General features: G+C 37.4%; 1 protein-coding gene across 1 annotated transcript in view; it reads right to left on the bottom strand.

The window, feature by feature from the left end:
* TRDN (triadin) overlaps window positions 1-24,666 on the bottom strand; it is a 242,640-nt gene that overhangs the window by 33,079 nt on the left and 184,895 nt on the right. The window contains 3 exon segments of the mRNA XM_050893954.1: window positions 4,029-4,076; window positions 5,160-5,186; window positions 18,356-18,385. Of these exon segments, the coding sequence (XP_050749911.1) occupies window positions 4,029-4,076; window positions 5,160-5,186; window positions 18,356-18,385 (105 nt within the window).

The following is a 24,666-nucleotide window of genomic DNA, read 5'->3' as shown; positions in this document are numbered from 1 at the left end:
TTTCCAGCCTGGCAATCAAACTTGCTCCTGAACGAGATGATGGAGGGAGGTACTGGGAAGGGGATAGGTGGCTAGAACTACCAGTGAATTATCAGATCCCTGGTTTACCCATCACTGTACATATGTACCCTCAAACAGTCAACCTCAAGATCTGCTGCTCTTTTGTGGGGGCTATTTCTCTGGAACCCAAATGTCCAAGTTTGGATGCTGAATCCTAATCTGCACTATGACTAAATATATGGATAGTACAGTATTTAGAAGAGCAGACTGTTGAGTGGTCTCAACATACATGACATTTCCTTTGAATTTAGCATGTAACTTCCAGAGTAATTTTTTTTCTGGGGGCAGAGAGCAGGTTTATCTTCTTCTCTGTGCTGATTTCTTTTCAACTTGGCTCTCTGAGGTTCCCAGAGGTGTACACTTGCCAAAGAGGCCTAAAAAGACATTTATCATATGTCAATAGATGGAGAAACAACCTTATTGCTGCACAGTCCATGTTTCTAATCCATAACACAGCAGCACCCGGCAAAGCTACAGTGTAAGTATGGACATGAAGCATACAGCAATTGTGGTTTGAGTTTTGTTTGTTTGGTCTGGTCTTTTTTGGTTTGTTTCTGGCCAAAAATCAGGACTGATGGGGGAAAATACAGGGAGGGGTAAATCTCCATGGTTACTGATCTTTTCTATTCTTTGGAAATAACATATAGCCCTGCATTGCTATGCTTTTCAGTTGTCATCTGGTAGGTGGCGATTTAATTTCTCTTCACTTGTATTAGGTTTAGGGCTTTTTTTTTCCCCCTTACTCAGCTATTGTTATTGTCAGCTTCTTATGAAAGCAGTGAATTAAAAAATCTCATCTCCATTTCATGGCTGTTTGTGAAGCCAGAAATGTTTTTATAGCATACCCAGCAGCTTGAAGATACAACTTGTCGAGATAAAGTATCCTCTTTCTGCTCTTAGATGAGCTTTAACATATAACAGTGCATTTCACTAATTTAGATTGGGGTATTAAGTTTTCCATGTACCAATACACAAAAACCCCCAGCTTGCTGACTTTAAACATAGGCCCTGTACCATCCACTGGATTAATGAAAAGTAAAGCTCAAAAGGTTTGGAGCTTCTTTTTCTTTGGATATTATCCCTGCTCTTTTGAACACTTTCTAATTCTGGTGAGAATTTACAGCAATGTTTGCTCTGTAACTCCAGGAGTTGATCAAGTAAGTCTGTGAGTGGATGGCATGTCTGATCCATTTAAAAATACAGGAGGGATTTCTTTTCAAAATGAATTCATTCTTGAAAACAGAGTGTCTTGGACAGGCCTGTGGACTTGCATTTGTCTGGGAATAAATACAGTAATTCTTTGGTATTCATTCACCTACTTATTCTGCAACCTAACCAACAGCAAGTGTTGATCTGCTGATTCCACTGGAGAACACCCTGACACGTTTCCCGGCAGATCTCCAGGAGGTGACTGTATGGCTTTTTCTCTGAGTTTCTAGCCATTGGTTGTAACCAGAAGGAAAACTGAAGGAGCAGATTATCAAAACTTAAGGATAACACTCTCTACAGGGGAATACACTTCAAGACATCAGGAGGCTTCACAAAATAATTTCTGTTCACCAGATTCAGTATGAAGAAAAGCAGTGAAAAAAAATCTGATGAGGATAATACATAGTATTTTGGCAAGAACAGAAGTAATATTTCCGATTTCTCATGTGCTTTTTGTTTACTATGTATCATGAGGAGTCTGGCAAAAAAAAAAAAAAAAAGAAAAGAAATTTTTATGACCTCATAAAGCTACAAAAAGTCCAAAATAGTTTTTTGTGAATATTTCAGAAAAATTCAGATTTTGTTCTGATTTTGAATAAGCCTAAAGTTTAAAGTTCTGAAATTTCTCATTGGAGAGAATTTCTTTCCTCTGCGGAGCTCTAGTTTTGTAGCACTACAAGCATCAATATTCATTTTTTCCCTGATGTATCTAATTTAAATGGAAAAATATAAAGCTGTAAACATTTCTCTGTGTATTGCAGGCAGTTTCAGAAGAATTACATCAGGAATGAATTCTCTTGCTTTACTTGCTCTCACACACATACACAAAACACTCTTTAAGAAGTTAAACATTTCCCTACAGGATCAATGTATTTTCTGAAATTCTCTAGTTTCTGTCGTGTGATACTTCTAAGTCTGATGACAGGAAGCACAGGAATAATAGTTTGAAGCTGCTCTGAATCAAGGTGAAAAAGGAGGCCACTGCTTTGTACAGAATGAGGCTTTTATAATTCAGTCTGCTAACTCAAGAGCACTCATTGGCACACAGCAGGCAGAAGCCCTATTACCACTAGTGCTTGCAGATTAATACTTCCAGTCATCAAGTGAAACTCAAAACAGCCACTGCTCTCCAAAGCAACCATTAATCACCTGAGAATAGATCTTTTATGCTAAAGGAAATTTAGCAAGCCTTTTTTTTCCTTTTTTTTTTCTTTTTTTTTTCCTTCAAGTATTTAAATTCCAAGGGCTTTAGTCTGGAATATACAGTACTATATTAGAGTAAGCTCCTAATCAGTCCAATGTACTGGTTTGTGACATGATGCTCTGATGTTTGCAAATACCTCACCAAGGAAATTTATTTTTATGCTGCTATCTGGATGAGATCAAGCTGATTGTGCAGGAGGATTGATTTCATTTTGCAGGAAAGGTGGTCATGCCACCTGCCCAGGCAACCTACTGTTTGGCCACCACAGACCCCTCCCAGGATGCACAGAGCTGGATAGGGTGGCTTCCTCGCTAGGATCTTCCTGCCTTGGCTGAGCCCACCTGTACCCACCTGCTGGCTGAAGCACTCTGCTAGCTGTTAATACACAAAAAGTGATCAACGAGGCAAAAAAAAAAAAAAAAGCTTGGCCTCTGTGTCTTTGAAGGCTGGAGTGAGAAACGTTGCTTTTTTCCCTGTTGACTCAAAACCAGCAATACAACTTCACCGAATCGGCTACTCAAGGCTTGCAGGTAACCTCAAAATGTATATGGAAATACTTAACTTACAAGTAGAATATTTTATTATAAAAACAAATGAGAAAAATAGTAAATGTATAGGAGAAATTGTTTTCTTTCAAAAAAAAATTCAGGAAAAAAAGCATAATAAAAAAAAGGCTGCCTGCTTATCATTGAACACATAAGGTTTTAAGTGGTTTATCTAATCACTTATTCATGAGCATTTCATTTTTAAGTGAAGTTCAAACAGTAGCACTGCCAGCAAAGGTCGATGGGACGCTGATACTTGCTTTTCAGTGCCCACTGCATCTGGTAAGACCACTCAGGAGTGATGTAAGTAAGCGCCAATAGCTGAGTTTTCTATGAGGTTATCTTCTTAGTCTCGTTTCTTCACACCAGACCCAACTGCGGATCCCTGAGTGCCTTCCTCCTCAAAAAGCATGATGAGGTACAAAGCCTTGGTTTGAAAGGGGGACTCCTGTCCTGCTCACCGCAGCCCGTTGTCACTGGTTATTACTTACAGTTTACCTGAGTGCATAGTCAGCCCAGGATTAATATTATTTTTTTTTTAAATTGTTCAGCTCCTGTTCTTCTGAGATTCAGAAACTGGAGGCTGCCTCTGTGCAGGCTATCATGTACCAGTCAGATAGTAGCTCCTCCTTTTTGGGGACCAGACTCACCTCATGTAACAACTGGTTTACTGAAAAGGCTGAGATGGGGTAATTCCCAGTATTCTTCTTTGATGTGCTGAAGGGCAGCAGAGAACTCCTTCCCCAAACTCAGGAAAATGAGTTTTGCTAGTGCTTTATAAGCCATACTGCACCAATGAGAGAGAGTCACAGGACCTATGAAAAACTGTGAAAGCTGAATCCTTTTAGTTAAATTTCACCCTCATTTTTGTTCCTGTCCCAAACTCTCAAAAGCCAATGACACAAAGGAAAAAAACTGCCTAGCTCAAGAAAGTCTCCAAGTTTTGCAAACCATACATATCCTTATTGGGTGGAGCCTGGAGTAACTGGAAATTAAATTACCAAACCTACCTGGCTTCGTCTGAGAGATAGCTTTTTCATGTTTAATGTGTTGATGCTCTGCAAATAAGAAGAACCCCTACATTAGAAGGCTTTTTAATTTTCAGAAGATTTTAAAAATAAAAGATTCTCATTATGATTTTAAAAGATGACTTTGCATTACATATTCACACTAGACTTGAGAAGAATTTTTTTATAAATATCTTTCTTGAAAAAAGGCATTTAATTAATTTTTTCCCTAAAAAATAAAAATAATGCCAAAGAAAATTTTTTGCTTTTTAATGTGGTTTAAGAAATCACAAAATTCCATTCTGTGTTTTTGAGAAATAGCATAGAATTTCTAAAATTGTGAAATGCTTCTACTACTTATTTTTATTGCTATCATCTATCTATCTGTCTTCTACATAGAAAATTTCTCCTTGATGTTTAATACAGAAATCATGAAAGCATTTTAGTACAACAGAAGTGGGATTGTTTCATATAGAATGGCAAATAAAAGTTCCGAATACTGCATAAAGAAGAAATAGCTTTCCATATTTCTCTGTTAGCCTGGATCCCATAGATATATTGTGAAGCAGTAACAATAATAGATATTATACTGTATTAAAATATAAGCTGTATGCAATTTTGTGCTATTTAAAAGTCGTGTGATATCCAAAACCCAAAATTATGAGACAGAAAAAAGAAAGCTATGGCATTTCAGAGGAATGTTAAAAATACATTTCATTCTGATTTATAGCAGCTATGCCTAAATTGTGTAGCAGGTGAGGGCTGCAGCATTCCAAGAGATAAATCTCTTTATTGCTTGGGTCAGAGCCCTCGCCAGAGAACTGCACAGACCCTTCCTTGTCTGTGTCCCCCTTGATTTTTTCCCAGTGTGAAGCTGCCACGGAGGCAGAGGGCACAGGCGGGTCTTATCTCAGCCCGAATTGGAAAATGGTTGCCACACAAACTGGGACCTGTGAAACACACCTGGTCCTGCATTACAGAGAGAGTCATTGAAAACCAGTTTCATAAGTCAAAATTTCCTGTGAGCTTGTGTTGAAGAATCCCATCTTAAGCTGCTAAAACTTTGACAGCATAAAGAAATACCTTCCTCCTAAAAGCTGAAGTAACAATGTTCTTTATCAACTTGATACTTACTGTGTTCATGAGGTTTCTCTGAGGTAGCTAGAAGTAAACAAAAAGGTATATTTTAATATTTTTGTGACTGTAATGCAGGATTTAATGCATTTATTCATGACATTTGTAGACACATAAAATAAATGTGCAGTGAAATCTATATTAAAATGTGCAACAGTTGTTAGCATCGTCTTACTTATACTATCCACCCCAGACACCTAACTGGGACACTTAGTTAAGGAACACAGGCACTCTAAATTCCTCATTTAGCTAATGTTTGATACAAATACCCCTGGAAGGCTCTGAGCCTCCTCGGTGGGCTGAGTCGCCCTCACTAAATGGTGACCATATATCAAACCTAGGGCAACTACCTTGCTAAATGAGGTGCTCTGTTCAGTGCCCACTAAGAGACAGGGCAAGTTCAGAACATAGGGTGTCCAATACTGGACAAAGCCAGACAAATAATTTTAGGTCCAGTGAGGAAATGACACCTAGGGCAGTCTAAATGTAAGAGTAAGAGTCCCTGACAGTTGCACCTGCCCTAGTGACGTCAATGACTTTCAGATGGATTCAGTGATACTCCAAGGAGCAGAAAGATGTATTTGAAAATGTAATTAGCATAATTAGGGCACATCTAAACAAAAGGACTCAGCATTTCAGTGCCGCAGCTCCTAAACTTTGTGCTGTTTCATTTTCTACTTTTTCCAGAAAAAACAAATGAGAAAAAGCTGAAAACTGAGCTAATACTTTCCATGGACCTTAAGAGAACATTTCTCAGGTAAAGTGAGAGCTCAGGGAGCTGTACCCAGTGCCATTATTGGTTCTACAGAAGGAAGTGAAATGCCAAGACCTAGCCCACCAGCTGGATTTTTCTTCTTGACTTTTGCAAGGCAGCTGTTGTTTTTAAGAGAATAAAGGCCCTACTGCCTGCATGTAGCAGTCTGCTGTGTGTGAAAGAATGCAATCCCACAGAGAGATGCAGCAGTGCAGGGGATGAGCTGCCTTTGCAGGCCCAGCAGCACAAGCAATAATTCTGCTGCCGTGAGCTCCCTGGCTGTGATTCACTGAGCTCCCGAGCTCCCACTTGGGGCAAAAAGTAACTGTTTTGCAAGTGGGTTTTTGTTTTGCTTGTTTTCCCTGCAATATAAAACCACTCCCATTTTATATCCAGTCTCTCTTTAATCCAAGTTGTTGCTGTGCATTTAAGGAGACAGCAACTGGAGATGGTGTGCAGAGCAAAGCAAAAATAGTGGAACTTTTTTGGGGGTAATAGAGACTAAAGATACAAATTAAGTGTATATACTTGCTCCTAAGTGAGGAATCAGAAATAGGAAACAGCAGAAAAACAGGGATCCTATGACAAAGCCACATTTGTTATCTTTATGGGTGTAAGAAAACCTTCTTGTAAATTTAGGCTCAATTGTTTTGCCTAAACACCCCAAACCCTACAAAAATAGTTCCTTAATCATCACAAGCTTAGGTAAATTCTACTGTAATTGATTATCCATGAATTATGTCTGAAATTTGTAGAGGAAATTAATTTTGTATTGTGTCAAAAGACAACAAGTTATGCTCATCTAGCTATGAATTTCAATTTGCAAAAGGAAATTCATGGCAAATATTAAAAAAAAATCTGAACTTCAGAGGCTGGTATAATGACTTACATAACTATCACAGAATATTGTGTCACATAATATCTTCAGTGATCACCAACAATGATCAGAGCTAGGCCACATATGAACAGTATTAATTTAAAGACTCTTTACTGACACTGCTTATTGAATTTTACAAACAAACTTTTGTTATAGCATCCTTATCTCAGAACAGCAATTTGTTTTAAAACACTAAAATCAAACCAAACCCATTATGCTGTAACTTTCTAGTGAAGCCAGTGCAGTTATTTCCCTTTTTCTGCTGGTGAATATGAGTCACGGAGAATGTTTAAAGCAATAGGAACTCAGCCCAGGTTTGGTACCTCAAGTTTAAGAAGGTATCTGTGTTGCCCTTGTCCATATTTTCAGTGGAGGTATTGGCCAAACTTGTACATGTCCGTACCCAGCCAGAGCTTGAACACTGAGATTATTGCTATCAGAGTTTTGTCTAAAAGCCCAGCCTTCTTTTTTCTGGCGTAACACTCAGAGATATTTCTATCACATATTTTGATGAAATAATGAAGATCTTCTAAAGTTAGAAGTTTTTACAGGATGTGTTGGCTATTCTAAAACATATCTATATTTTGTTGAAAAAAAACCCGAAGTGAAATTTTGAGATGGTCTTTAGAATATAAAGATAAACATTTATGCTTTGCCAAATCTGCTAACTATGATTTCAGTCCATTCAATATTAATCCTATCCTTATGTGTCCTATTATCTCATCAAAGATGTAATTCAAATGACTTATACAGTAAGCAGAAAGCTGAAAAATGAAATCCCAAGACCCTCAGTTTTAATTTTTACAGTCTCACAATTGTCTATAACACAGATACCCTGATTTTTAGCCTACTTAGTGAAAACGGGAAGAAGATAAAAGCTAAATGTCAATGACCTAGTCAGACTTTACAGAATATTTAATGATATATATATATTGTATTTAACCTAAAGGGTGAGAAATGAAAGACTGTATTCTGCTACTCTCACTCATTTCATGTAGTATCTTGCACTGAAAGTAAAGCAGCTCTATTAAAATTTTGTGTTTAAACAATATTTCTTTGTACAGTGCCTAGATAAGCTGTAAAACTCCATGCTGCAAAATGTGCGGATGTTGAAAATTTTCACGATTTCAAAGAGTGACTGGGCAAATTAGAGAAAAATCTACCAAGTGCTCTTAAACATGAAGATACGGTTTCTGGCTTAGGAAGTTCCTGAGCTGAGATCACAGGAGGTCACAAAGTGATCTCTGTGTGACTGTTTTATTCCTGTACTCTTCCCTGGGCCTTTACTGGTTTGGCCATTGGTGGAGAGAGAGTGTTGGGTTAGATGAACTCTTGGTCTCACTTCGAACAGCTGTTCTGATGTTATTAACTAACAGGACTACCTGTTGGGTAAATAACTGCTTGTTGTTCACAATGTTGGAAAATTCAGTCCTAAGTAAGTACTTTATCTTCATTTGTTTAACACTTAAACTATATTAGAGGAGGAAAAGGGTCAGATTCAGATCTAATGAAAACATAGATCTTTGATGAAATACTTGAAGCTACATAAGATCTGAACTGGATCAATGAAATTATCTGGTTCTACCCTCAGCAAAAACGTTTTTGAAATTTCTTTTGTGTCATTCTAAATTAAACTTGGTAACCGGGCTTGGTAGTTATCTTGCTGTTTTTCACATTCACTTCAAATTTTCTTTGACTCTTGCCTGCTATTCTGAATGCCATAAGGGTATTAATTATATACAGCATATTTTTGTAAATTAGCTTCTGATATGGGTTCAGAAAAGAAATCCTCTGGTTTATTGAACCATAAATTGTTGAGGCTAAAAGCAGAACATGCTTTTTGATTATAACATGTCAACTTTCCATCTGCATAACAGTTATTTGCTGTTCAGACAGCAAATATATTTTTGAGTATGCACACTCTGTAAGAAAAGAATATGTCGTGCAGGAAATTAAAGCAATGCCAGAACTATCTGTTTTAGTGAAGAATAACAAAATAATAATACATGCTGTAGCTGAGAAAATTATTTCTAATTGGATAGTTACATATGTATTATAAATAAGAAAGTTACTTTCCATTAGGCTAAGTAAGAGCCTGGTTCATCTCTCATTAAAGAGAGCACAAAGACTCTTTAACAGGATTTGGACTGGACATTAGAAGAACACACCCGTGACGTTAATCTGTAACAACGTTACAGGCCAAAAGAGGAATCAAGATGTTGGAATCAAGGAGTCTTCTAATGGAATTCTCAAGATTTGTGCCTTAACCTTCCGGTTTACACATCATGACAAAGGATAAATCTTTGATTTCCTTATTCAAGCTAACTAAGTCCATTCTCCCTGAAAATGAACTCTAGACAAACTAAACATTTGGCCCTTAGACAAACTAATGGACATTCCTCCTTCAAAATTCAGTGGGAATACTGTAGTCTGCAAGAACTTAAGATGCCACATCATTCTGCCTAATCATCAATGCACTTCTAATTTAAGATTGAATAAAACAGTTTTGTTCTAGTCAGTGCAGGGTTTTTCAGACTGTGGAACAACTGTGTTATCAAAAAGTCAACCAGAATAAAACATATTCCTTACATTGAGCCAGTTCAGTATGTCTCAGATGATAGTAACTTTGGGAAAAAAAGGGATTATTAGGATTTATCACTCTGTTCAAGAGCAGCTCCCCGCCTTTGTGAAGTTATTGTCTGTACTCTTTGTCATTCAAAGGAGAAATCAAATGTTCCCACTAGTTTTCTAGATCAGCAGACCTGATCCCTCATATCTGCCTGTATCCTACTCAGGTCCTGCTGGCTGGCTGAGCAGCTGGCAGACTGATTGAGCAGAAAAAACAGTCTAATGAGTATATGTATAAAAAAACGACTCCTCACAAAACGGATTAGCTGCAGCAAGCTTCCTATAAAAAGAATGGCTTGTGCTCTGCCTGACCCCTGCTCTACATTAGAAAATTGCCTTGACAGTGTATGGCCAATAGTTACCCTATGGATGGGTCAAAGCAAAGAAAGCAAGAAGAGTGAGATGGTGGCATAAATAGAGGAAGTTTGTGTATGATTATATTAAAGTGCATGTTGTGCAAGCCTTGTCCTTACAGGATCTCTTAATTCCCTACAGCGTTCATTTTACATTTCTGATTTACTTTAAACCTAGCATTCTCCAGGATATTTATCCAGGTTTCTACACATTAAGGAAGTATTATCCCACATTAACATGACAGGTATGAAATACTAAGTGATTTATCTAAGACTATCTGGCAAGTTTGCAGGGAAGCAGAGAACTTGAGCTTCCAGCTAGTGCTCTCACTCTTATTTATCAGTGGGGAGTGCTCGTCTGGGTCTGTGTAGCACCACAGACTTCCTTGGACCACTGTTTCAGCAGGACTCTTGTGACTAATGATGATAATAGGGTAAATGGTTAAGGCAAACTCTCCTAAAATGCCGTAGTATATGCCATTATAATGCCATATAATTATAATTAATAATTAACCACTGATATTAGAGCCTGTAGGGTATTCACTTGCAACAGACTGATCTTTCTATTGCTGCTTTCCACCAAAAAAGCTGTCAGGTTGCTCTCACAGTTCCTTCTGCCTTATTTCCATTACCAGAGCAGCCTGGTCCAAGATATCTGCCTTCATACAGTTAGCATGTTTGTGTCCTTGCTGTTTGGTTTGCCTTATACCTCGGGGCTGCCTAGTGAAGAATGAGTTGACTCTTGGTTTTGGGGAATTTTGCTGTTGTTGTCTAGAACAACTTGTTTTTTAAGACATTTTTAACTGGCAATTCAAGAGTACTTTATATAACTGGGAAAAACAAAAAGTAGTTCAGAAAGAGGAGAGGAGAAACTTTAGCGTGGGGTAAATATAGTAGAAGTAGCAAAGAAGTACAGACATTTCCAACATTTTTAAACGATTTTTAATGAGAGGAATTGCTTCAACTTGAATCTGAGATGCATGCCTGTAGGGAGCATCAGTAATGATCCCAATCTTTCTCTGTTTCCCAGTTTGTCAGTTAAACAAGAGAAAAGCACTGGGAAATGTAAGTCTTGTTGAAGCAGCAGTCTTGTATGATAGCACTGAAAGCTAATGTCTTTAAAGTACTATAAGTCTTAAAATCCCAGGAGGACAAATCTTCCATCAACGGAGCTGGAAAGAGTAAAATTTCAGTCAAATGTAGATGAGGTACATGTGCTGCATTAATGCATTTCATCTTTAGGCACGTGTGGAGAAAGACCTGAAGAGCTTCCTCTCAATATCATCCTCAGCTTCTGACGTTTTCATGTGCTCTTCCCTGAAATTGTGGGATGGGAACATACAGATGAGGGACAATATGCTTAACAAGCTTTCACTTAACAAGCTTTCACTTTCAGTAATATCAGTTTTACATTTGCATAAAGCTAAGGCAAAACATAGCCAAGCTCAGGCCGTGCTTTATTGCAACACAAATTATTGACTCATAAAGGGTAACTGAGTGAAATCGGGCAGACTGAGGTATGTAGGATGTTAGAGTGATGAATTTTTTTTCTGAATATTGACTTTAGTTTATGCAAAAATAGTGTTGTTCACCATTTTATATAAACAATTGGAGCCAAAAGGAGCACCTCTTGCAGATGTTAATATTCATTAATATTTGAATCTTCAGTCTATTTCTTAATGCCTGTTATTTGTGAAAGGTGCCAAACTAACCCCCTGGGTCCAGATTCCATACAAATACTTTGAATATGAACTTCTTTGTTGAGGTCCTTCTTTACTATGACCGGATTTGTAGAAGTATAATTATGGCTGAATATATATTTACATAGGTTATTAAATAAATGTAAAATAATGGTCATTAAGACAAAAATAAGATGACCTCATGAAAATCTAGAAAAGAAGAATTTTGGAGGAGAGATTAGTTGACATTAAGAGTGGAGAACAATAAAACTTAATTAGCTTTTGAAAAGACGGACTTTTCCCAGTGTGCTACCCAAATTAATATGGTGATTAAAGCAGAGGGCTAATGACTAGCTTCTAGAGGCAGAACATCCTGAGCCATCTTCGTTCCTCATGAAATGCTGCTGATCACTGTTTTTGCTTTAATTACAACTTTGTAAGAGCACATTTCTGAAAATGATGTCTGCATAGATAAAAAAGGAAATGTAGATTACCACTAGAAGAACTGTTAATTCTGGAATTGCATCTGAATAGAATACCTCTGAGCATTCATTTGCAGACATCTTTGCGCAGAGTAATAACGTAATAGTTTATCCCACGGGGAAATTTTTAGCCAATTAACCATATGTTATGTGGATATCCAGGTGTTTAAGCATATTATGCTGATTGACAGGTGAGAGTGTTGCTGACATGGTGCCAATATACATGTATTACACATAACTTACAGTAACAACACAGGCCACCAATTACACAGATCACTCTTTCTTCAGAAATCACAGCTGTTTCATAATCATTAAAATAGTAGTTTAGCTGTCTCCATTTATTGGTAGCAGGAGCTGAATAAATTACTGTTGTACTTTAAGGTAAGTAAGAATGATTAACACAAGTTGTAATCATAACTGCAATTGAAATGCTATGCCAGGTCTACCAATATGAATTGTTTTGCAGGTTTGTTGTTACATAAGACATACAGAAAAGTATAATCTCAATTTTACCTTGAATGGATTACAAAGGTGTAACCAATGACAAGGTTTAGATTAAATCCTGTTGAGAATAAAATTGTGGGTATTTTTTAAAAAACATTGATGCAAGTTAGCATCATCAGTTTTACATGCCTTAACTATGAATACACTGAGATTGAGGTGCTAGGGAGCTAAACATGGAGTTTGCAGCTTAATGTTAAGAATTCTAGATTAAATATTTACATTAGCACCTCCATCTAATGAACGTGGATATTCGATCAGCTGTTAAGATCTATAAATGACTTGCTGCTTTTTCTCCTTTCTTCTCTATGTCAGATTCTTAAAAGAGAAAAATTAATTAAAGGTTTGGGGAGGGTTGTTAAAATATTTAACAAAAAACTAGCCTGATGTTCATTGCAGTTTGTTTTCTGTTTTTGTTACTAAACCTAAACTATGTCCCTTGTTATAGTCAAGTCAGAAATAAAGGTATATCTCCAGGGGGTAATTCTTTGCATTCTGACAGATATCTAAGAAAGATGAAACACTCCCTGCAGATGCTTATTTCTCTCCATTAACTCAAAAGCGAGAGTAGGGTGAATAGGTTCAACGTAGATGACTAACTTTAGACATCTAAATTTGTATGAGTTCAAGTTTCTTAATGATTAAATTCATCTGAGGGTCTAAAAAAGTTCTTTAAATTTATGAATTCAGTGAAAAGTCTTGACCCCACTGCACTCATCATTCCTTCACCTTTCTACTTATATTGAGTAAGTACTTTGGAGGGTGTTTTCTGGTCTTGCCTTATCCTAACTGCAACATGGAAAGTACATGAGCCTGGTCCCTCAAGATCTGGCCATCACTTAACAGAGGTGGTACAGATCATTAAGTCTCACATAACCCTGCAAAATGGACATAAATTATTTATACCCCCCAAGGTAATTGAGAAAAGGTAAACAGAGGTCAAGCAAATTTCGGCTAACTGATGTAGACTTTCAAAGCATTTTCCATATTTCATGCAAATTCTCCATTCGTCAGTATTCCTTGAAAATGCCAGGGTTTTGTTGCTTCAGCATGGGAAGTCAAAACTTACCAATGTATGGCCAGTCATCCATTAAATGAAAAATATCTTTAGGCAGGAGTGGATTTACATTGAAGAATACCTTGTCTGTAGTTTAAGACTCCCGCAAAGTGTTCTTCGATAAAACCGCTTTATTTAGTTCTTAATCTGATTCAGGAAGGCAATCTTAACTACCGGCTCCAAGATCCTTTGGGCTCCATCTTGTGGCTAACTCAATGACTGTTACCTCTTGAGAGAGATGCCTACCTTCAACTACAGTCAAAATAGCCCTGCTAGTTTAAACAGCATAGTAGCATGTGGCTTTTTTTATTATTTTCTCACACATAATACTGAATTTTTGACACTATTTTAAGAAAATGCTTTTAAAAGTTTTTCTACTTTCTTTTTTCTTTGTTTAGGAATACACATTCTGTTAGGGGGCTGTGTAATACACTTTGCAGTTATAGAACTAGGTAGTCCACTTTCTTATCCTTTGAGGCATGTTAGAAAACTGCATAATGAAGGTGTGGTTCACGTTGCACCAGCGGCATTTGCAGCTGAGCAGAAATCCCACGCTGCTGTGACCATTTGCTTTATGAATAAGAAGGCTGCCTTCCAGTTTTTCTCGTCAACTCCAAAGCCAAGCAGTTCTGAAATGCACTACTGCCCAGTTCTTTTTCAGTTTGGAAAGCATCTTGCTTTTTATATACATTGAAAAGGGACACTGCTGTGCCTTGGCCAGTTTATACCACACTCTGCACAGAAGCAGTTTCCAAGCAATGGGTAGGGTACCATTACCAGGAGTAATTAAAAGAAATTGTCCTTTACTGGATTGGCAAAAATATGTAGTTTGGAGATGGAATGTACATGCCTTGCCCATTTTCTCCATTTGCTTGATATTAGCCGCATTCAGACTATATAGTTTTTTACACCATGATGGGAAATTTTTATTTTTTTTATTGGGAAAAGATCAAAATGTGATCCTGCATACTCTTCTGTCAATTTATTATTGATGAAAGTTGTCAGATGAGTGTGGTTTTTGGCTCTCTAAAAGCTATTAAATGAATTTAAGAGCAAGCTGCCAGGGTGATAATACTGAAAATCAGAATGGGAGTCATGTTATTGACAGGCAACTAGCTTCTGCATCTCGCTAGCTTACAAGTACTCATAACATCTAACTGTAGGCAGTCAATATAGGTGACTCCTGGAAGACAACTACCCTGAATTAGATGCGCAGCCTAACTTGCTCTCAGAAGACAGAGCTCGCTCTCTCTCTCTTGTTCATTAGCTGTAGGGAGCCTGGAGAAACCAACTTCCTGGCAACTCAGGTTCATGTTTCACTTTAAACAATGATGAGATGGTTCTTCTTACACATATGCATGTTGATGCATAACCCACAGGGATTATGCAATTGTTAAATCCTGTTTGGGTTCACTAGAATCACAGAAGTAACGAATCTTCAGGCAAGCTTTCCTGAGACTGGCCTGGAGACAGAACTTACTAAGCTTGTTAAGGTTGCTTGCTTGACATCCCCATCTCAGTCGATGCCCTCTTTAGTCAGAAATCAATAAGGTATGGGAGCTATGAACTGAAATGAGAAATTCCATTTTATGCAGAACTAGGAAACCTAGAAACTAGGCTTTAATCTGGCTCCATTTCACACAAAGCATTTTTGGAACTCTCTGTAATTATGAAATATTTTTGAAATGTAAAAATACTCTTTTGGTTTAAAAATATTAATATTTCTTATTAAATAAGAATTATTAAAATTCTTATTTCAGCACTTAAAACTGAATAAATGCTGAGATATTTTGGTGTTACAGCTCTGTTTATTGTTTTCTGGAGATTCCCTGAAGCTGATGGGCTTTATCTCGCATCACTAATATCTGGGTCTATTGTAATTCACTTGAATCCCTGTTTGCAGTGCTTTGAATTATGAGCAAGAGTTAAAAATTTTCATGTACTGGCAGCCAGATTTGCTCTTGGGGATTTTAGGAAGTGCCTTCCTCATGCAAAGGGTTGCTACCTCTTGCCCTTTAGGAACTGACAACTTTTTACACGTTTCTATGACAGCTCCTCTATCCCACACACGTTGAAAGAAGGCATAACACGATGCTGGAAGCTGAAGCTGGCTATTTTCTAGGACTTTGGTCACAAAGTCTTAGAGAGCTAACCTTTCAAATAGAAATAGTTAATGCATAAATTTCATGCATAAATTGTGCCTTAAAGTTCCTGTTAGTATCACTCATCTTTGGAGAAATCAGTGAAATACGTAAGCTTTCTCCACCTTAATTTTGTTCTTTTCTGTCTCTTTCAAACTCCATCGTGTCTGATTTATGCTATGCACAGAATGTACCGTCGACAGAAAGTGTCATTCCATCTTCTTCTCTTCTCTTTTTATGATGGCTTGTCACTCTGTATTGCTTATTATTCTTGTTTTTCTAGATGAGGGGTGTGTATTTGAATAAGACAGAATAATTGGAGAAAGCTTCGTATACAGTACAGTGCCTATATGTGCTGCATGATTTGCATGAGAAACGGTAAAGTGCTATTTGAACTGTGCATGCTACTACCACAATATATTTTGGATAATAAGCCAGTCAATTTAAAGCACTGCCTGGCTGCTACTATTATTTTTGCAGCTGGGCAAAAAATACTGTATCTTTAAGCAAAACCAGCAAATGTTGCCTCTTTTTATTGCCAGTCAGAGGAATACACATGCAGCCTGGAGCAATTTTTTATGATAACAGAATAAGCAGAAATAAATAAAACCTGATCATATTAAGAGTTACCTAGTAACATGCAGCATTTTCCGTGTGGGGCCTACAGACAGCGTGAAGTTAGATGAGAAAGCTAAAGCATGGCATGTTCATTTTTTGGAAGAGGCCTTGTTACTTCTCTCCAGTTGTCAAGTTTAGTGCATATCTCCTGAAGCCAGGAACATCGCTGAACCAGTTTTCCTTAGTTAATGGAAAGTTTCACTGGCCTAGCATGTTTTTCACTAGAATCACTACCTTCCTTGCTGACAATGTTGGTTATGATCTCAGAAAACCAGAGGGAGGTTTAGTCCAAAAATAAAAAAAAATTATGATATCGGAAGAATGACCAAAGCTGGCTTTCAGTTCACGGCTCCATGTTTCTGTGAAGTAGATTGGTGGTAACAGCAGGATGAGGTACACCCTGCCCTGAGCCAGGTGCTTGAAAGTATCCTACCTATACTTGTTGGTAAAATCCTTTCAACGGATTAAGAAATCAGAGGAAATGGTTTTTTAGCAGAAAATATATATTTCTATAAAAAAGAAAATGAAATGAAAAAATTGATCCAACTTCAAAGAATGTTCATTAAAAATGCATTTTTTAATCAGTTTTGTTGGGGAAGATTGTGGTTAAGGAGGAAAAAAATCCTAAGCTGTGAAAAATGAACCAAGGGCAAGCAGTAGGTATTTCAAACAAATTCCCTTGATGTTCTTCTGTAAATGAATGGAACCATAACCTGTGGCAAGGCTGACAGAAGTAGCATCCTTAGCAATTACCTCACTCCTTTCTTTCCATTAAGGATGTAACAGTCCATGTGATAAATTCAAGGCTGTGAACACAGCAGGCATTTTGATGTCTGAAAACCAGTGGCTGTAAGTGTAGCTGCCAGTTTTCTGATTCTCCCTGCTTAGTGTGCTACCTTTCATGCCTCAGTTGTTGCAAATTAATCTTTGGACAAAATATCCTGTTTGAAACCTATTAAGCATGGTTGTTTTTCATAACCAAAATGAATTTTATTATTCTGTTAAACACATGAGGTGAAATTTTGGCTCCAGTGGAGTGAATGGGAATTCTGCCACTAACATCAACACAGCCAAGATTCCACTCATGAGCTGTTAAAACAGTTGAGACTATAATTTTTTTTCCAGTTCAGTTAACGACACTATATAGGGATAACAGAAAAAATAATAAATTAACAGGGTTGAAAATGTCTTCATGTATAGACAGCAAAGATTGGTTCCATTGTTCAACTATGTGAATCACAGAATTTCCAAACTTTTTGAAATGACAAGAGACACTCCCTCCACCCAAAAATTAACTCCCCCCATCCGTAAACTTCAGAAATAAAAAGCCAATTTTTTTCTCACTTACTCAATACTAAATCTCAAAGAATCCTCTGAAATCTATGGAAAAGTTCCAGAAATGTTCCCAGTTTAGTGAGCAAAATATGGCTTATAAACCAAATAATCAATAAAGTTGAATAGATTAAAGAAAAATATCACCTCAGTGCTAATATTTCATTATTTTTGCAGTTGAAATAAAATCAACAAATTACAAAAAAATGTTTCAACTCAGCAAATCGTATTCTGAAAGACAACACTATAAATAGATATTTGGGGTCTGACAAATACAGTGTATTTATCTTTAAACATTTTAAGTAATGTTTTAGGTTCTGATTCAGGGCAAATTTTTCTACTAATCTGTTAAAATACCAAAGAATGACTTCAGCAAAGCTTACATTCATGCAACATACATATCTGAAAAGATGAAATTAAATGTCCCTAGGAAAGCACCTTCTGCAAAGAACAAACAGCCAGGTCACCATGCACGGTGCACTGCAAGTTTTGTTCTCTTTGACAAATCCTAACATGGTAACAAAAGCCTTTCATTTTCTTCCCAATCAGAATGATGAAGTGTCTGATACTGGGCTGTGTTGGCCTGTGGTAAAAAGGAGCTAACAATACTGGAAATGACAACTGTGTTATCACAGTAGGAGTAGATAAAGCCGGCTGATGGTAGCGCATGAGGTGGTGTATGTCATTGCAATTGTATCACTGAATGAAAGAAACATTTCTCACAGCGGTCACAGCCTGAAAGACACTTCAGTCAAGGGAAAATAATTGATTTACCTTTCTTCTCCCCCTCCTTTTTCACTGCAGCTGAAATGGAAACAAAAATACTGTATTTTCATAATCATAGTTAATAACATCTAATATCAGTAAAAATAATCCAAACACGTGTATATGAGCCTTTTGTATACATATCTCAAACCATACACACATTATGCAATATAGGAATAGAGTTCTTTGCCAGATGGAGAAACTGATGATCAGAAAGATGAAGTGTTTCCTCACAGACATCCAGCTCTGCTATCGATGAGAGCAAATTCCAGCTTTCTAGATTCTCACACTTAACTTTAGTCACAAAGTCATCGTTCCTCCCAGACGCTAATACTGGGAGACAGAGGCACAGAGTGAATATTTAAAAATCAACAATGAAGAAGGAGGATAGACTAGAATGGGAAGGCATGAAGGGATACAGGGAGTCTAGAGGAAGGTTATGAAGCATCATCTGTTTGAGATAAACAAGTGCTTTTTTGCTATTAAATCTTGTAGTGGTAAACAAATGCATAAAATAAGAAGTAAAAAAACACCTGAAGTCATGTTCAGGTATCTAAGCCTCTGCCTAACATGGGGAATTACAAGACCTGATCATACAGCAATCCCACCTCTAAATCCCACAGCATGAGTTTTGTGGGAAGGAAGGTTGGAAAGAGACTGGAAGGAAACTGCTGCTTTAAATTTTAAACCCAGTTTAAACAACCTGGAATGGGTTCCCTAGAGCAAGCTGTGCTGTGTGGCCAGTATTCAAACTCTGGAGACAGAATAAAAGTCCTCCAAAAGCTCAGCCTGGGATTCCAGTAAAACACTGCATGTATCTGCAATGTGTACCGTGAAAACATATCAGCCTTAATGGGGGAGTTACCTGCATTTACAGATGACTGCTGCAATCCTGATGGAGCTGAGCCAAGCTCATACCTAAGTCCATTTGAAATCCACGCACTACCCATTCCCCAGCCTACATTTATAGGACTGAACCTTCTAAAAATGTAGTTACAGATGTCACTTTATTTTGAAACTTGTCTGGTAGAAGTGGCGGTAGTAAGCCTCTGCCTTCGGCTAGCGTTTGCAGGCAAAAGAAGACAGAGGAATTAAAATTCAGAGCTCTTACTCCCCAGAAAATGGTGCTTAGCACCAGGCTGCGGGTGTGAACGGACCTGATGTGGCACTGGAACTGGAAAGGAAACAAGCAGAAGCAGAGCTCTGCCCTTCCATTGGAGAAGGTGCCCTGGTGCAGGACAGAAATCAAGGTTCATGAGGTCAAAGGAGGGAGTAGGCACAGTCTCAGGTGTTTGCGTATTGGGTTTGGGAGCTGACCTCTGCCTCTTCGGTGTTCTTAAAATGAAAAGTCCTTTTATTTTAAACTGTTAGTACATTTGGATAAAACAGATCAAAAAGGAACAGGTTAAACCTGAAATTACTGAAATGCTATCTATTAATGTCCTGCGGCAAAAAAAGATTGTGATTTCAAAGATTTTTCAAGTTTTCTACCACTTACTCTCCTTCGAGAATGAAATAAATTTTTGTTGCCTCAGGAAGGTGCCCAGCAGTAGAAAAAAGGTTTCATGCCTAGAATTAGTGAAAAACTGTCACAAGGTTTCCAGGATCTTGTCTTCTTTGCAATCACTTTGCTTTCCTAGGTGATGTACATATCAAAGCTGTGAAGTGCGCCTTTCACAAAACTGTCGTTACAGCAGATTTAGTATTTTTCTCCCAGAAGCTGCTATAGAAGCCTCAATGGCTTTTGAAAGGCATACTTACATTGCCACTTTAAGTGTGTTGGAGGGACTCCCAAAGCAGCAGAAACCCCACATATTAAGACTCTGGGTGGGGCTTATAAGTGAACGTGCAGTGCACCTCTGGGCTCCTCCTGACTTCGGTCCTGCCAACTTATGGAATGTGGCTTACCACGTTTCTGGTCCTGCGGCAAGCACAGGCAGAGCAAGGTCCATCCATGCCTGCCACTGCACTTATGGCTAGCTAAGTTCTGTTATTATGCTATTATATCCTGTTGTGACATCTGTTTGAATTTTCACCTTGGCCACAGTTTTTCTGATGGAACGTGCTGTAAATACTCAACAAATCTTAAGAGACAGAAGAGACCTCGTTCTGACTGCTGTTGCCAATAGCATTGCTCTGATCAAATCCTGTTATTCAAACTTAAAATGACAAGGAATAAATGAAAAAGAGCACAAACACCATCCTTTACGTTGCTCTTTCAGAAGGTGAGCAATGTATTTTTATCTGAAATGCAGCAAAAAGATGGATAGATTACCCAAGGAATTTGGTCTACAACTGATAAAAAGCCAGATTACCTGCTGAGATCAAATGTGAGTAATGTATTGTAGCTGGGCAGGGAAGGACATGAAATAAAGTAGAATGATGAACTAGAAAATGTGATGCTCAGATATGAGAGATGCTCTTGGCTGTGTTCTTTTTTACCTTGATTGTTTGGAGAAAGAGCAAATTCTTAAGCCAGCTTTTTTTGCACTGTACTGATGACAGGTATCATCTAGTTCTTGAATTAGGAATTTGTACCTACAAACCTGTTCAAAGAGGACTATATTTACAACCTTAAATCACAGTCTTCATTTCCTAGACCTATCCAAATCCAATCATACATTTCCGGTTAATACGGATATGATACAAAACAAGATACATTTACCAAGGATACACATCACATTTGCAGGGATCATGAATCCAGATTGACAACTACTCCAGAAACCGGAAGTGAGCACCATCATCTTTTATGTTTTGGAAATGGGGAAGAAAGTCATTATGAACCATGGCAGACCTCGTTCAAAAATTTTTCTGTGGGGTGGGAAAATAAAGGTAAATTTCCAGTGGTGGAAAGGTCATAAAAGTGTGTCAACGTAGTAAGTATTTTCATAGAGGGAAAAAAAAAAAGAATTCAGGTTCAGGATGGTTCTATTGTTTTTAACTTGTATCAGAAACTTGAATCTAGATCACCAGCAGTCCTTTAATCCCATAGACAGTGATGGTTCTGAGGGACTTTATTCTGAGCTGTTCAGCAAACAAACATTTCTGAAATTTTGAAAATGTCTTGAAAACACCAAAAATCTTGAAAGCACTGTTTCCTACTCAACAATAGTCCATTCCATGTAGCTTTATGACCCAGCAGTAACCAGGAACAGATATTTAGTCTGAATACTCTCAAAGAAGTGATTTATTTCACAAATTCTCCTATTGTTTTCTTATAACAAGCAATTGGTTTCCATCCTGACACATGAAATCTAACTTCCTTTCTAAATTTACAATAATTATGAAAATTTGGGCTATGAAAACTGCATTTCCATTTGTGAGTTTCAATCTTATCATGGCCATACTAATTAATCTCAAAGGTAATCTGAATCTTTCCTATTTCTCTTTCTATGAGACTTTTGTTGCTCTTTCCTAGCCCACTCCAGTGCCACGTTATCATGTAAGAGTTTTGGACACAACACTCCAGACAAGATGCATCTTTGATTTACACAATGGCTTTAAAACACTCTATGCATTTTTCCTAATGCATCTGCATATGGAAGAAAGTTCTTCACTGACTTGTCTGCAGTAATACTTAGGTCTTTTCCTGAATTTACATAATTAATTTAGAGATAAATTCTTATTTAATATTTTCCCTCCAGTATGTATTACTTTCTATTTATTGACACTAAATTTTCTTTGCCATCATGCTGTCCGTTCACCTTGTAAATTCAGTGTATCACAACCCCTTCTGATCCTGAATTCTTTAACTAATTTTATGTCATCTGAAAATTTCATTACATTACTATTTCTATCTTTTCCTGTTAATTAAAGAATATAACATGAGTCCAGACATGGAATCATAGGCAATTATTCTGTAAATGGACTGCAAGATGAAAATGAACCAATTGCTCTCTGCTTCCTAATCAGATATTTATTTCTTTCAATACTGTGCCTCTTAGGCAGCAGCTACTTAGTTTCTGCAGTAATTCCTATACTGGAACTTTCCAAAGGCCTACTTAAACCATCCCATAAATGCTGTGCTTATTACTTTATTAAGATGTTCAAAACACTTATTACTAAGACATAATTTCCTTTTGCAAAAGCCATGCAGGCTAGATCTCTGTGATGTGATTTTCCAGATATTTGTTTTTGTTCTGATTTTAATTATGATTTCACCAATTTTCTGATTGATTTTTAAATCTCTGAATAACCCTGGACTAATTTAAAATATTGTATTTACCCTGACACTCTTTGAGACAGACAGTAACTGATTTGGCTGAAGTTGGTGGAAGTTTTGACTTAGTTCTTACATTTATTTTGGTTATAGACATGTAAGTTATGGTAAAACAAGATCAAATGAAGGCTCATCCCCTGTGTCAGGTACTCTGTGATAACTGTTCATATGCATGCTGTTATGCTGAAGTGAAAACCACCTCATATAGGAAGCTACCGCAAAGCAACTGGCATTCACTAAGTTGATACTGTATCTGCCCATCTCTACCACAATTTGTCCATCTGTTCATAGCTTGAGAAGAAGGCACTATTTTAAAATATTTGAGAACCATATAGTGATATTTCTCTCTCAGGTCTTCCTAAGAGATATTTTATCTCTCTCTCCCAGTCTTTTTGAGTTCAGAATTTCTCTTATCCATGTCAAGAGAAATTTTAATCTTATTAAGAAACCACAGTTAAAAGAACCAGTATAGTGAGCAACAGAGAGGAGAATTTAGCCTTTAAATTGGTTGGAGCATCTGTGTTTAGGATGATTCTCATTTAGTAGCAGGAAACACCTTTCCTGCCCTTTTCCTCCTCTGGTCCAGGTTTTAATGAACAGGTTTGGAGAAATAACTTCTTATTCAATTATCTTCATGCATTTTATTATTAATGGGCAAGGAAGATGTTGCGGTTGAACTCCCCTGCATAACCTGACTATCCTTTTTGTCCTAATTTGTAAGACATAGCTGTCAGACCTACTAAGAAAAATTTAATTCACTAGATTAAGTTTACAGTGTTTTTCTCTTTATTACTAGCAATGCCTTAATGAGAATACACAAGCACATTGTCCAGAATGAAAGCCACACAAGTGCGCAAGCTCTGCTTCAGATTACCAGGATTTACACTATATGGATTATCAGGCCCCCGGTAAAGTCACTGGGTAGAGGTGGTAAGAGTGTGGTTACATTCCTGAGCGAGTCCCCTTTGACTGTGAGTGGAGTCTGGTCCAGCCTCTCATCAACAACTAAGGAACAGGAAATACTGACTACTGGCAGAAGCCTGACTTCTCCCACCCCTGTCTGAGTCCTTGAAACTTGATATCTAAAGTGTATGAGGATTAATTCAAGCACACTCCCAAAGACAGGCACAAATCTCTGTTTGAAAATATCGCAAAAGGCCAAGGAGCAGTGCAGAGCTACTCAGGGATCTGATCTCTCTGCTGCATCAGAGGGTGCACATCTCTCTCTGCCAATCTCACTTTTCAGAGAGAGTGCCCAAAGTACAAGGTGTTTTTGGAGAGGGACAGTTTTTCGCTGGATCTGTGCAGAAGAGAGTGCAATTGGGCCATGAAATGGCAATAAACCAGAGGGAGCCTGATTCTGTCAGCTGTTGAGAAGCACATTGTTCCAGTCAGAGAGAATCCTGGTTTCTGACCTCAGATGTTATGTGAAACAATAATATTATGCAACAAGAATTTTGTTTTATTGCATAAGAATGCATAAATAAAAAGTTATAGATATGCATTCAGAGGACTTTTCAGAGTGCTATTATGGAGATCTGGGAGTCCCAGCATGTGGCAGACCTTACCTCCAGGAAATACCTTAAGTATCAGTAGACATACTTTAATTTACAAACCTGTTTTGACTACTGAATGTATATTTCTACATATATATGCGGATGCTACTTATTCAGCTTGAATATTTTCCTTAAAAAAGAAAAAAAAAATCAAATATCAAACCATAAGGACAAGGTTACACTTCGTAGTTTGCCATAAAACATACCTCATTTTTAATTTATATAAACTGCTTTTTGGAATTAAAATTTTATCTCCTTCCTTTTATAAAATGGTATTCATTCATATTATGTATGTTATTTCTGCTCTTTTTCTCTTATTTTCTAATGTCTATTGAAGATTTTTTACAGAGAAGTGCTGACTCACTGTGGGAATTTTATACCTCCCACTACGACTCAGTCTTGGTATTTATATATCTATCATTATCTTAGTGTCTCACTTTTAAAGCTCTGATGTTTTCTTGAAGTATTGTTTATCAGCAATGTTCAGCAATGATGTTCTGTAATGGACAGACCATTTGAACAGGCTGATATTGCAATTTTTATAC

This window comes from Gymnogyps californianus, chromosome 3 (assembly GCF_018139145.2).
Source record: "Gymnogyps californianus isolate 813 chromosome 3, ASM1813914v2, whole genome shotgun sequence".
In the NCBI taxonomy this organism is placed as follows: Eukaryota; Metazoa; Chordata; class Aves; order Accipitriformes; family Cathartidae; genus Gymnogyps; species Gymnogyps californianus.
Note: the sequence above shows the minus strand (reverse complement) of the source record. Positions and strands in the feature narration are given on the sequence as shown.